A 14132-nucleotide genomic window follows, 5' to 3' on the forward strand; every position below is an offset into this window, starting at 1 on the left:
ATCATCATGTCCATCACCCACTTCAATTGAGCATCATGCATCAACTTTGAATCTATATCTGCATTTGCAGTCCTTGAATGTATGTTACCATCATCTGCAGCTTGATCTTTCTCCTTTTCCTTGTCTTTCTCATCTATAGGAATACCAAACATAGTTGCCATTTGAATGTCAGACATTGGAGCAATGACCAAATTTGTTCGGTCACTTATGTCAGTTGTATTCCAATCAATAGATACAACCTCCTCAACATGATTATCTGCCTCTTCTGCACCTGCCTGCCCTGATAACAGTGCCAATTCAGTAACTAAAGGAATTACCTGCATTTGTGTAGCCCAATCATCCTCAACAATCTAACAAGCCAACTTCGATGCCACATATCAAACCCTAGATGTAGGGTTCAGATCAGTGAGTTGTGCCAAAAACAGAACACTTCTGCTTGTCCAGCTGTCTCGCCGATCGATTTCTTCTACCGTTTCTTCCCCTGTTTCAATCCTAACATACTTTTGCTTTCAAACATCAAACGCTAACAAAGATACTTCTTGCTATGGCCCCCAAACCACACTCTCCCCAATTTTGTCCACCACTTTCCTCACCGCCTCCTCTTCCATTCTTTCTAGTTCTTGTGGATCAAAGTCTTCAATAGGTACATCCCATTCAACCAACATGTCTCTCTCAATCACCCGCATGCTTCCATCAATTAACAATGCCTTGGAGGGAAAGATGATGCAAATTTTAAATGTATCCCTTCCCCTATTTTTGGCAGGCAATGTGAGCTACGATTCGAGGAAGTAAGCAAATAGAATGGAAATTGAGTTTCCACATGGGATGAATTACCGATTACTTGTCCCCTCTACCGCCTACATATCGTTCCCCTCCCGCAGCAGGGCGCCGCCGGCCACAAACTAAGCTCAGCCCAATCCAGCCCTCAGATCTAATGGGGTGAGAATGATGGAAGAGGAATTAGGGTTTCGAATGGCACTCACCACGTCCACAGTAGAACGAAAGCGCCGCCGTCCTCTGAGCAAGCTCCGCCGCCATCGATAAGGATGGTGAGCTCCGCCGCTGCCGCCAGAAAATGTGCGCGCGCTCGGTCGGAAGGGTGCGGTTTGGTTGGTTGGTTTGACTTGGGCCAACACTAACTTAACCTAACCGTTAACTAACCTAACTGTCTCCTTAACGCGTTTTATGGCACGGGTGACCCTGAACCATTTCCACGAACAACGTCGCTTCTCATCCAATTCCATGCAAAAAAAAACATACTTAGCGGTTCATGAGATTTGAACTCACTACCTCTTTTCCATGTGAGTAGAACATAACCAGTACAACACGTAACTAGTTGTGTAGAACTCACAAATATTGGTTATACATTTTATCAATTTTAATTTCATTTTTTTCCACTCCTTTCTACATTTTTATTTTTATTTTCACTTCAGAAGGTTATCGTCCACATCACAGTTTCTAACTCCTATCGGTACGAACCGATCGCCGAATACACCGGCTCACACGATAGACGACTAGGAAGCCTGGGCTTCCGTCATGGCCTCTTTTCTCTTCTTGGTGGCTTGGGCGTCGGTGTATGCGTCGCAGGAGTAGGAGTCCAGGCGAGGCCTGAAAGGAAGAGCTAGCACGAGGGTGACAGCTTTCTGGTTGCTGAACTTCTCACGGAGGAAGCCGAGAGCCAGCACCTTGGTCACCGGGATGAAGGCAGCGATGATGATGCCCATGAGGAGAGTGAGGAACTTCTAGAAATTGTCCATTGTTTAATAGATTAAAGTGTTCCACATCATAGAAAAATTCGCGATCCAAGAAATACATTCGTTCATGTCAACTAACATGTCTAATCATATCAAATAAAATCTTACGTAACTTCGGGAAAAAATCAAAATAAAATAATGCTATATCAGAAAAGTAGAATTTTATCTCACCGTGTATATATTATGTTTATCTGGGTTGTGTTTTCTCACATAAATATATGTTATCAAAAGGAAATGTATACACCGGTAAAGAAAAAAATGAAAAGGAAAAAAAGGAAAATGCGCCCAAAACTGCCAATGGCCGGCTTGTCAAATAAGAGAGTAGGTGTTTTGGGAGATTTCTTGGCTCCCGCGATGAGATGGAGCTACCCAAACTAGTTGCACCTGTTATCAAATTGCGGCCTAACTAACAGTGTATTTCTTTTTTTCGCTTGGTTCATTTCAGATTTCTAGAAAAGTAGAGAATCGTCATAGCAATCTACATCAGCTACAAATATAGATGAACTGTAGCGCATCCCCTGTCTTCTATGTCTCGAGCTACCTCTATCTTCCCAGCTGGATCGTGATTAATTCGTCACCATGAGATAAGATAAGATCTCCGCTATATTCTAGGGGAATGGAGTTTGATTCTGATCGTGTCATATTTACATGCATATCGAAGGTATAGAAGGAATATATGCTAGGAGCCTAGTTAGAACTAGGAAGAGCCTGGGGTTCGGACGAGGTCGTTTTCTTCTTGTTGGCCTGGGCGTCGACATACTCGCCGTAGGAGTAGGAGGCGAGGCCCCAGAGGGAGAGCACGAGGGCGATGGCCTTCTCGCTGCTGAACTTCTCGTGGAGGAAGACAACGGCGAGCACCTCGGTGACGGGGATGAAGGCGGCGATGATGATCCCGGTGAGAAGGGTGTGGACGCAGAAGATGACGCCAACGCTGCCGAGGAAGTAGAACTGCCACAGGATGGCGCTCCACACCAGCACCGTGTAGTAGCGCGCCTCCCCCAGCTCGAACGCCCGCGCCTCCCGTGCGATCGCCTGCACCCAGCAAACACATCCATCCATAAGTGATCAGTCGATGTTGCTCTATGCATAGTGTTGTAGGCGTGGTCTGCGACGTACAGAAATAAGGAGAAAAAGTAGAAAAGCGTGCGACCGAAAGCATGATCTGAATCTTGCTACCAGTGTATCTTGTGTCGCTGGTGCTTGTTACTGTGTGAGCTACTAGCTTGTGAGTGCCTTGGTAGGATGGAAGAGTCAAAGATGACGATCGAGAAAGTAGGAGCACGGTGACACACTTCTCTACCTCTATCTATCTCTTTGTGCTTAAAAAGCCTAATCTGCCTCTCCATCCAAAGACGAATCCACGACTGTTTTTCACGCATGCGCAAGGTGGGGTTAAATCCTTTTTCTTATGGTTAGTGACGGGGCACATTTTGGGTGCCGAATTGTGCCGTCCAGAAACCATGTGATCATGCTGCCCCTAGCTTCGCAGTACCACGGTACTCCTACCTTAAGCAGCCAAATAAGGCTTCTTTCTAAATGGGCCTAGACGGCTAGGGAAAGAAAGTCCATGGGCAGAAGCCATCGAGCGCTGCCCACACCCATTCCATTGTAGTGCATTTTCTTCACTGAAAATCCTGTGTTTCCACTTAAGGAAAATGCCATTTGCCAAATGCATCGCATCATACAAGGGGATAACGTGTCTAGGAATCTAGGTCTCTAGCTAGGAGGTTCGGTGGTGGCTGACGATGGTTTTCATGCATGAATGATCGATCATGGGAGCAAGCAAGGAAACTTGGCAAGGAGGAGGAGGCTGACTCACAAGCAGGCCTGTCCCGGGCGGGGGAAGAAGAGAAAGAAGGAAATGTGGTCCTGCACTCCTGCAGCCTGCAGCTACGCGTTGGAAGCTGCCTCCATTTTATTCCCGCGGGTCGCAGCAGATATTTCATCACGGTTTTGCTAATTTTCAGCTTTAGCTTAGGGCTCAGTCACATCTTTCCACCGTTAGATCAATGTGTCATGATTCGTGCAGTGGCTATTTCCCCGAAGCACCTGTCTAGCATGGAGGCGGTCGATGGGAGCAAATAAACTTATAGTGGGGTCAGCGTGCCACGGCTTCTGAGAGGATATAAGAGCATCTCCACCAACGCCCCGATAACGACCTCGATAGTAATTTAGGGGCCATGAGCGAAAATGGGCTCGCACCGGTGCGCGCCATACGGCGCCGGCCAATTTTAGAGTCCAATAGAATCGCCGGCAACCCCGTGCCGGTCCCTTCGCCAAGAGTGCGAATCGGGCGCGCCGGCGCCTCGCGAGGCTGAAATTTTTGGGTGTGGGAGCCGCCTGTCAGCCACACATCCCAAAAGTCGACGCTAGCGGGGAGTGGCGGGGCCGACGCGTCAGCGGCTCATTCAATTTTAACCTAATTGTCGCCTACCTCGCGACGGGAGTTATTGGGGCGCAGCGGCGGTGCAGTTTCCGCAGACGCGCAGCGAACCGTCCCGTCGCGCGCGCCTTGCTCTTCGTGCCGCTGTTAATGAGCGTCGCCGCTCCCCCGCCTCCCTCCGGCCTATAAAAAGGGCAGCCTCTCATCGTTCCTCCCACACACAAACCCTAGCGCCTCTCTCCCCAACCCTAGCCGCCACCATCTAAAAAGACGACGCCATGTCTGGTCGAGGCGGAGGTCGCGGCCGTGGTCGTGGCCGTGGCCGCGGCAGAGGTGCACGCACGCCATCGCCTGCGACGTCGTCGTCTTCATCGTCGGAGATGGACGTGGAGGGGCCCGTGCTGTTCGAGTTCGTCCTTGTCCTCAAGGGCGACCCACGTGGCATCCAGAGGCTGCCGGACACCTTCGCCTACTTCATCGCCGGCGACGACCACCCAGGCACGCTGCATCTGCGGGAGGATTCATGCGGCTACTACCGGTGGATCGTGGACGTGATCTACGACGCGCGCGGCAAGATGTACCTCCACATCGGCTGGAAGAAGTTCGCGCGCCACCACAGCTTCCAAGCCGGCTTCGTGCTCGTGTTCTCCTACTTTGACAAAAGGGACATGAGCGTCAAGGTCTTCGACGAGACGCGTTGCCACCGGAACTACCACGTAGACAGCGCCGAGGAGGACGACGACTGACGAGTGTTGTTTCTTCGCAGCGAATATCGGCTCGCATGTTTTTGGATGTTCTTCCTCGAAAGAACCAACAAGGGTACCCTCGGCAGCTGGATTTTCCAGTTTGGGTGACTGGGTGTGCCCTTGAGTGTTCTTTCTTGGCAGCGAACACACGAAACCTGCGATGACCGGCCTAGTTAGGTTTAGTTTTGTTTGCAATGTTTTATATTTGTGTCAACCATGGTTCAAACTATGTATTAGTTTGTGGAAAACTATGTTCCAAACTATATCTTCATGTGAACCACATTCCCAATTATGTATTAGTTTGTGGAATAAAATATTTCTTATTCAATTTTCTATGCATTTATTTATGATTTTAATTCAAAACATCTATCGGGGCCGCCGTTTTGGGGACGCTGGTGTGGCAACAGCTCCCCCAACTAGAGGCTGCAGTGTCGGCGCCCCCAAACAAGGTGCCAACGCCCCTACCGACGTCTATTTAGGGGCTACCGGTGGAGATGCTCTAACCACTCACTGGACTTAGAGGGATGGCCGGTACGGTGCTTGACCGACGGAGGGAAGCTTGGGGCAAAGGTGGAGCGCCGTGATTCATGTATTTCGCTCCCTCTCTCCACACACACACACATGTATACCAGCGTGTCTTCTAAGCTGCACAAAACTTGTGCAGATTTGGATTTTACCACGGCCGTGAGGTTGAAATGGTCGCGGCACCATTATCATCGTTTGGACGGTACAGAGACGATCACACAAAAGTGTGAACCGAGTCGACCCCACCGCAAGTGGGCAATATTCTAAATTCGTTATCTTTGGGCTGCTCGCCTCGTCTAGGCTTGGATCTTTGTTGACATGCAGAGGAGCAAGGAGATTTGACGTCCCATGCCACTGTTGCCACAATTGCACCGACCCGGCAAATACAGTACGCGCGAGAAAATGGCAGTTGGCGCCCACTCCACGCAAACGCTACGACAACACCGCTAGCTAGCTAGCTAGCTAGCTAACGTCGACGCAAGCTAATTGGATGTGCTCGAGCCCCCATCTTTTCACCATCATGTTTGTTGAGACCTGACATCATCTCTTTAATCGTGATGTTTGTTGAGATCTCAAATCATCACCAGCGGCCTCTCCTAAACTGCGCATGGCAAAAGCGGAAAATTGCTCGAATGAGGGAGCCCGCGCTTGTTGCCCCGTTTGGAGACGACCCTCGCAGCCTCATCCCCCATATGAATTTACAAAAAAAATCAATTCAATTTTTCAAATTTGGAGATATTTTGTATAGTTTGAACAGAATTTGAACTAAATCTAAACCTAATCATCGTCATGACTGTCCTCCCGGCGCGTGCCACCAGAACCGCTCATAGTCCTCCTCGTTTGACTCCCCCTCCTTGACTGCGTAGGTGCTCATTCCTTCTCCATCGATCAGTGCCGATAGGACCTGCTTCACTGCCGCCCGTGAGGTCGAAGAAGCAGCCGATGTCGCACATTGGTGGGTCATGTCAACGAGCAGGGCCTTGGGCAGCCACGATTACTGGTGGATCTGAGCGTTGGTTGCGTCTGACATGCGCCCGCCATCAGCGGCTGCTTCTTCGGGCAGCGAAGGTACAACTTTTCGTGAGGCGGTTGCAAAAATGTCTGTCGCATAGGTTGTCAGAAGAGAATGTCATCGCCTCGCACAGTCAAGCGCTTCCTTGGTGGCAAGGAAGACTTCACCTCGACCTCGCCCTTTCCAGCAAGGTGGCCCAAGGAGCAGCGAGGCCGCTAGACAACGGAAGTGAGGAGTAGACCGCGAGGACGACGATCGCGACATCATCCTTAGTTCCCGCCATGGTGGTGGTGACGGTGGTGGCATCTGCAGGCACAATCGCCCCACTCGATGTGGACGAGGACGTTGCCCATGTTGCCCATGTCGCAGCCTGACACAGCCTAGCTAGAAGCATTCCCACCGAAACTAGTTCTTGTACGCTGGGGTCACGATATCGTCTTCGCCTCTCACAACGTGTTTGGTAGCTCGGGCTCGTGGAGAAAAACGAGTTGTGGGTTCGTTTGGTAGCTCGGGCTGGATGTGGTGGTTTTTGAAAAGATTCTGTGTTGGGTGTTCAGTTGTGGATGTGTCATGCATGCCACGGGAGACACAACACCACATTAAAAAAATAAGGAAAATCTTCAAGGACTCGGGTGCCACACACTTCCTGAAAACCAAAGATGATCAAATTTGTAATCGTAAAAAAAAGTTTAGAAAATAAATAATTTCCATGGTTTTCAGGGCAACAAAAAAAATTATGACGAATATAAAGTGAATAGTACCTAATTATGGGGTGTTTCGAGTTTGTTTTTTTACCCAGAATACAATGAAAGTATTTCCTAGAGAAACATTTTATACAGATACAATACCTGATCATCTTTGATTTAAAAAAAATCATTTTTTTAACCTTTTTTTCACTTTTCTAGTATAGTGGTGTGTGGCACCCGAGAGCCACTCTGCATTTCCCAAATCTTGAAAAGAACAAGCGAATCTTTAGTAGAAGTGGAGCCTACCAAAAAAATTGGACCCCCATTATTTAGTAGCCCTTAAGAGCATCTCCACCCGCGTCCCCCAAAACGTCCCCCAAACCGCGCCGAATTGAATGTTTGGGGGACGTGTTTTGTTCGTGCCGCCTTTGGGGGACGTCGCTCCCCAGCCGCGTCCCCCAAACGCCGCCCCCAATCAAGAATTTAAATTTTGCATTCAAAAGAGATCGTTCCCGCCGATCAGAGTAGCGGCGATCAGAGTAGCGCGATCAGAGTAGCGGCGATCATATTACAGACCATATAGTGCATGCTAAATTAGAAGAAGGAGTTGATCGACGGCGACGTATACTGAGTCGACGCAGGCCCGTCGATCACGACGACCTCGTCGCGATCTGCCTGGTGCTGTGCATACTCCGTCTCCTCCGCCGCCGTCGCGTAGGCCGACGATGGTGTAGCAGTCGAAGACGCTGCAGCCGGCTCTTGCGCCGCAGTTGCTGCCGCTGCCGCTTCCTGGGCTGCCGCGTCGGCCGCCGCCATTTTGGCTTCGATGTCGTCGAGGATCTGGCCTTTGAAGAAGTTGTGCGCTGCCCGCGTCCGGGGAGACATTCCCTCTGTCGACGCTCTCAGCAGGGACATGTCGTCCCTGCGTTTCTTGAGCTCCAACTTCTCCTCTTGCCTCTTGAGCAGCTCCACCCACCTTTCGTCGTTCTTTTTGGCGCGGGAGTGATCGATGCCTGCGTCTTCTCACCCGACGCGGCGTCGGCCAAGGCGGCCTTGGCAGCCTTGTTGCCAGTAGGACGCCCTGCCGATGTTGCCGACGTCGCGTCCAGATCATTGGCGTCCTTCCCCTTGGACAGCGACAGGCGCGTCAACCGCCATTTCTCATTCCCTTTGAGCTTGCTATAGCAATGCATCAGCGCGAACGGCTTATGCCCATCCGAGTTCCTCGCGTAAACCTCCATGGCCCTATCAAACTAGCCAAAGGAAGCGGAATCATTTCATCGAACACAATGTAGGCGCTACAGATTATGGAAGAAAGAGGCGTACCATTTGGGAGAGGTCGGCGCCGCTCTCGGCTCTGGTCAGTAATTCCTGATGGTATCCATGGAAGGAGTTCACCGACGCCTGGATGATGGCCCATCGCGTCGACATTGCCTTTTGGCTCCTCTTCATTGTCACTTTCTTGTACTCGCTGTTGATGAGCTTGCGCTCATCGAACTCGGCCTTGATTCTCGTCCAATACTTCCCGTGTTTTTGGTTGGCGCCGATGATGGAGTCATGGCTCACCGTTGCCCACGACTCGCACAGACAAAGATCCTCCAAAGCCGTCCACTTGGGGCCTCGTGTGCTCGACGCCTTCTTCTTCTTTTTCTTCGTCACGCCGTCCACGTCGACCTCCACGAGATCATCGTCACCGGCACCCTCCTCGTCTTCTTCCTCGCCGTCCTCGTCGTCGTCCTCGTCCTCCACCCCGTCCTCTTCATCGTCCTCCTCTTCCTCAGCACCCTCAGCACCGGCGCCCTCGAATTCGAGCGGCCCCCAGCGGCCAGTGAAAGGGTCGCCGTCCGCACCGGGTCCTGGCTCGCGCTGCTCGTACGCCGGGGAGTAGAGGTTGTTGGGGTTGAAGCCGTCGTGCGGCAGCGCATCCTGGTAGTGCGGCGACAAGTTAGGCGTCACGCACCCGGGAGTGGGGGCGTCGTTGTAGAAGGCGGATGACGACGGAGAGAAGACTCCCGGAACGTACACCGGCACGTTCATACTATATGGGCTCGCGTTGGTGGCGGCGATACACCCGGCCATTGTGTGGTGGTGCTGGCGCGCCGCCAGAGCCTTCTTCTCCTGCTCCGCCGCCCTCCGCCCTTTCCGCTCCGCCGTCGACATCTTCCGGCGCAGACAGTTTTCATGCCACTGATCATCGGTCCATCCTTCCGGCTTCTTCTTCGGTGCAGGCGCCTTCCGCGGCTTCGCGAACGGCGCTTTCGCCCCTTTCGTCGCATTGCCCGGTGGCTTCTTGGCCGCTTTCTTGGCCATCTTCTTGGGGGCTACCGGCGGCGTCATGGAATGGGGAGAAGGTAGCGGCGGCGGGTGGACGGCGGGAGGGAGAAACGAATTGGCGGGGGAAAGGAGAAATGAATCGGCGGCGGGGAAAGGATAAATGAATTGGCGGCGGGGGAGGCCAGAAATGTGCGGCGGGATAGGCGCGATATGGCGGGAGGGGCGGGATTTGGCGGGAGTGGGAGACGATTTTTCACTGAGCCGCTGACGAGTCGGCCCCGCCACTCCCCGCCTCGCTTTTCGTTGTGTCCGGCGTCCCCGGTGCGTCTCCTGTGGGACGGGGACGGGCTCGGGGCGCCGGACACTGTATCGGGCCGCGCCGGACAAAAATGGGCTTTGGGGGACGCGGCTGGAACGCATTTTTTGTCCGGCGCGCCCCAAATCCCTTTGGGGGACGCTTTGGGGGACGCGGTTGGAGATGCTCTAACAAATGCATATTTATCAGCTCATACTCTATGTCGTGCGAGATACCAAACACGCCCTATTGTTGTTGATGTGGTTGCCGTCCCACAGCTCAAGCTCTAGTAAACCAGGGAGAGAGACGGAACGAGGGCGGTTCACGCCACCACAAAGATATGCATGTTGGAGAAAGAGATCCTCTTGCTCGCCCTTGACCTCTTCTTCCTTTACAGAATCCCCGGTGCCTCCTCTCCTCTTCTCCGCCGGCTTTGCCGGCCGGAGTGGGATTGGAGAGGGGCCCGGCACCGCCTCCCCCTGTGAATATAGTCTCATGACGTGTCCTGGTGTTGCAGCGTGGTCTGCTTCATAGTAGCCAGGTTCGGGGTCGGTGCCCCGTTCCACGATCCAGGATCGATCGATCCGGAACGGGATCGGGAACGTCGAGTGGAACGACCTGGTTTAGCGCGGGATCACGATCCCGTTTCCTTGTTGCTGCCTTCCAAATTAAAACCTAAAAGTATGGAAATTGCTTTTAAAGACAAACTTAAAAAGGTAATTCCAGGAGGTTATATCTGGGCTAATTAATAGGCTTGATTCCAGGCCTCTTCGTCTCTTCTTTCCTAAAAAACACGGATATAATTCTCAGCTTATTCGTCTCTACTTCGATCCAGAATAAAGTGGATCGCGATTCCCGACCCAAAATTCCGTACCAAAGATGTATACCCCTCATCGATCCCTGTTCGCTGAGATTCCGATCCTCGACCCTCGATCCCGTACCTCAAACCGCACGACCCAGAATTCTGGCAACTATGGTCTGCTTTCCCTTTTCAGAGCCTAACGTCAGTGGATCTGGGTGCCCATCGGCGCGCCGTTCGCCTGCTTGCTTTACTTGTCGTGTCTATCGGCCTGCTGGTCGTTGGATTCTGCGGTAAGCAGCAACCGCCCGGCCGCTCCACCAATAATCCCATGGCAAATCCCCTTCGCAAGGTTGATTTTGCCCCCTTTTGTCTCCTAATAAATCACTGTCTTCTAGTGCTTATCTCGCCGGATTTTCTTGCCCAAATCTTTCTATTCCGGCGAATTGATTTCAATCCTCTCTCTTGGAGTCTTGAGCGGATCGGTTTGGGGTGTCTGCATGTTTTCTTGGTTGTTTTAATGGCGGTGCCCTTGGCTTTTCCCAGTGATGTTTTCTTCCATATCCATGCACTAGGATTAGGCCGATCTACAGCTGGTTCTTGGCCTCCATGTGCCTTCCCTTTACCTCCTGTTGGAGGCCCGCTTGCGGTCCCGGGAAGGGCTTATCGATGGCATGTTTCTTGCTGGTGCGTACGTCTCCGGTGGGGGAGCTCTGCCCGAGTCAGCGGGCATGACTCGTCGGCGATTCAATCTCTCCAGTTTTTGCTGCGCCGACGATGACCTGTTTTTTTCCTGTGCCTTGTTGTTGGACTGGTTTCATCTGCTCCACCGGTGACTTGGTGTCGTTTGCGAGGCGAGCGGAGGTTCAGCGGCGTCTCCTCCCTGGTGGCAGCTGGACTGGCTGACCGTCGGTGAGTCAACTCCTGTTCAGCGGAGGAGACATGTGGAGACAACACATGATGTCGACGATGCAACCCAGAAGCGGTCAGACATGTGGAGACAACACATGATGCCTAATAAAACGGTGCTGTTGATGCCAAACGCCGTCTGCCAGGACGTATGGGTCATGGCCAATGTTTTCGATGGCCGCCAAACCATTCGGGGAATTGAAGCGCTGATGCCTTTGCGCCCAGCTGACTACAGGGTGGGCACAGTTCGCCGGACTACAGGTCTACTCCGTTACTCTCTGCCCGCCAAGAAAAAAAAATACTGTCACTCGTAAAACGACGCAAAATTCTATCCCTGCCGCGCTCGTATCCTACAGTGCCGGCCTGGAAATTTACAAGGTTTGTTTGGGAAAGCGTGCGTTACAGTAATTAACTGTACTGAATGTTTAGTGCAATCCTTTGTTGGAACCTGGAAATTAATGGAGACGAGATCGAGACGTAGAAGAGAGTGCAGGGGACAGGAGGGACGCGCGTGGGGGCACTTGCCTGGAAATCCTTGTTGACGACCATGCCGACGGTGCCGAACGCGGTGGCGACGAAGGTCATGACGAGCTGCACCTCGATCACCAGCGCGTACGTGAGCACGCGGCCGCCGGCCGCGGCGCGCTTGTAGGTGAGCTCGACGAGCGGCAGCATGAGGCCGTAGAGCGCCGCGGCGCCGAGGGTGAGGACGAAGCCCAGCCAGTACTGGCCCCTGCTCACCCCGGCGGGGCGGTCCGAGGAGGCGTGCAGGCCCAGCACCACGGCGCCGATGGTGAGCAGCGCCACGGCGTTCAGGGAGGAGGCAGTGAGGCGCTGCCGCACGATGAGGAACGCGAAGAAGACGGTGAAGGCGAGCTGCGTGGAGATGAGGATGGCGGAGGTGGACACCGGCAGGTACGAGAGGCCGAAGGCGTAGAGGAAGTTGTCCGCGCCCATGGCCAGCCCCAGCGGCACCGCGGCGAGCAGGATCCGCGGCCGGGTCAGCAGCAGCGACGCGCTGGGGTCGCGCGCCCGCCGGGTGATGTAGGACGCCACCACGATGACCAGCAGCAGCGGCCAGGCGGCGGTCTCGATCCACGACGAGAGCCACTGCCGGTGGCCGCCCTTGCTGTAGTAGAGGCGGGTGATGAGCGGCCCGCCCGTGGTTCCCACCGTGAGCATCCCGCAGTTGATCACCACGACGAGCCAGTGCATCCCCTTCTTGCGCGGCGCCGGCGACGGCTCCGTCGCCGGCGCGGGGAGCGTGTCCTTGAGCGCTTCTACGTCCATGCCTACTCCGTTACTGAGTGCGGGTGCGTGTCCGAGTGCTGATCCTGTTTGTGCGCGCTTGAGGCTGGCTGCCGTCTGTCTATTTGGAAGCTAGCACGCACACTGCGCTCTGGATATGAACTGATCAAGTGTTTGGTTACCAGCTTGGTGGCCACTTATTGCACCGAGTCCGGTAGCATACTGAGCACACTTTAATTGTGTGGCATGGTTCCGGAGTAATTTCACATCTGTGCCATCGTTTCGAAGTACTGAGTCGGCAGCAGTGATGGTCCTTGGGGAGAAATTTGACACGTAGGACATCGTAGCAGCCGTGATAGTCGGATGAGACGTTGATGACTGAGCACTTCAAGGCTTCAATGGTAGTACAATGCGCTACCACGAAGGTGGCCGACAGACGTCAATGGATAGCTGGTACTACCTGCAGTTTAGAAAAGTGATTTGCCGTGATATCCTATCGTGGGGTTTTCCTCTCTTTATAGACATACAAAGGTACAGAGCAAAGAACATAAGGATCATAAACCGATCGTACCAATAAATAGGAGATGTACACAATTTCTACACAATAGGAAACCAATCAACTAAACCAAATCTATCCTTAACATTTTCCCTAAATCTAAATCATTGGCGCGAAGGGGATGTACAAAATCTACTAGCACTAGTAGAAACAAGGGTTTTGGCTTTTTCTCCAAAGAGTTTTTGCACCGGATTTGGCACGAACTGGTGCTAAAGGGGTCATTAGCACCGGTTCGTGCGGTCTGGACGTCCAGGGGCCCAGCCGCGGTATTAGCACCGGTTCGTAACACGAACCGGTGCAAAAGGGTTGGCGTCAGCCGCAAACTCTTTTGCACCGGTTCGTGTTACGAACCGGTGCACACGCACCTCCACCCTCCCTCCCGTGGATCGCCTTTTTTAACACTGTAAAATAGAAAATAAAATGATAGAAAATTCAAAAAAATAAAATCTGTTCAAATTTTTAGGTTTTAGGTTTGGCAAAAAAAATTAAAAAATTAAAATTTTGAAAATAATTAAAAATAATACAAATTATAAAGTTAATGTTTATTTATTTATTCAAGATTATTATTACAACATTACTTTGGTTTATTAAAATAATTATTTAAAATTTGAACAATAAAGAAATATGACATCGACCGACATGTTAATAGGATTGATATGATACTAGTATCACATACATGCGCGCGAAGCACTTGGATGCGGGATAGAAAGGAACTTGGAAGTTAAGCGTGCTAGTGCTAGAGTAGTGGGAGGATGGGTGACCGAGCGAGAAGTTTGAGCACGAGTAAGTAATTGGACTAGAGAGAAGGGTAGTTAGAGACTAAACTTGTGAAATAACTAAAATATTAGAAAATCTTAAAAAGGGAAAGAAAAGAGGGAGTAGAAAATAATTCAAATTTTTTTACGATAGCGGAGTTCTACCATGGCAGCGTTTTGGGCCGTTTTT

At 51.9% G+C, this 14132-nt stretch overlaps 2 protein-coding genes across 2 annotated transcripts; both read right to left on the reverse strand.

The window, feature by feature from the left end:
• Positions 1 to 2339: 2339 nt before the first annotated feature.
• Positions 2340 to 12844, reverse strand: LOC127301923 (purine permease 3). The gene is made up of 2 exons (XM_051332222.2): positions 11909 to 12844; positions 2340 to 2786 (listed from the first exon to the last, which is right to left on the reverse strand). Exons 1-2 carry the CDS (start codon positions 12671 to 12673, stop codon positions 2442 to 2444), a joined length of 1110 nt encoding a protein of 369 aa, XP_051188182.1. The 5' UTR covers positions 12674 to 12844; the 3' UTR covers positions 2340 to 2441.
• LOC139831087 (uncharacterized) lies at positions 6104 to 11901 on the reverse strand. Its single transcript, XM_071820303.1, has 2 exons — positions 8433 to 11901; positions 6104 to 8359 (listed from the first exon to the last, which is right to left on the reverse strand). Exons 1-2 carry the CDS (start codon positions 9798 to 9800, stop codon positions 8009 to 8011), a joined length of 1719 nt encoding a protein of 572 aa, XP_071676404.1. The 5' UTR covers positions 9801 to 11901; the 3' UTR covers positions 6104 to 8008.
• Positions 12845 to 14132: the final 1288 nt, after the last annotated feature.

Source organism: Lolium perenne, chromosome 5 (assembly GCF_019359855.2).
Source record: "Lolium perenne isolate Kyuss_39 chromosome 5, Kyuss_2.0, whole genome shotgun sequence".
NCBI classification, from domain to species: domain Eukaryota; kingdom Viridiplantae; phylum Streptophyta; class Magnoliopsida; order Poales; family Poaceae; genus Lolium; species Lolium perenne.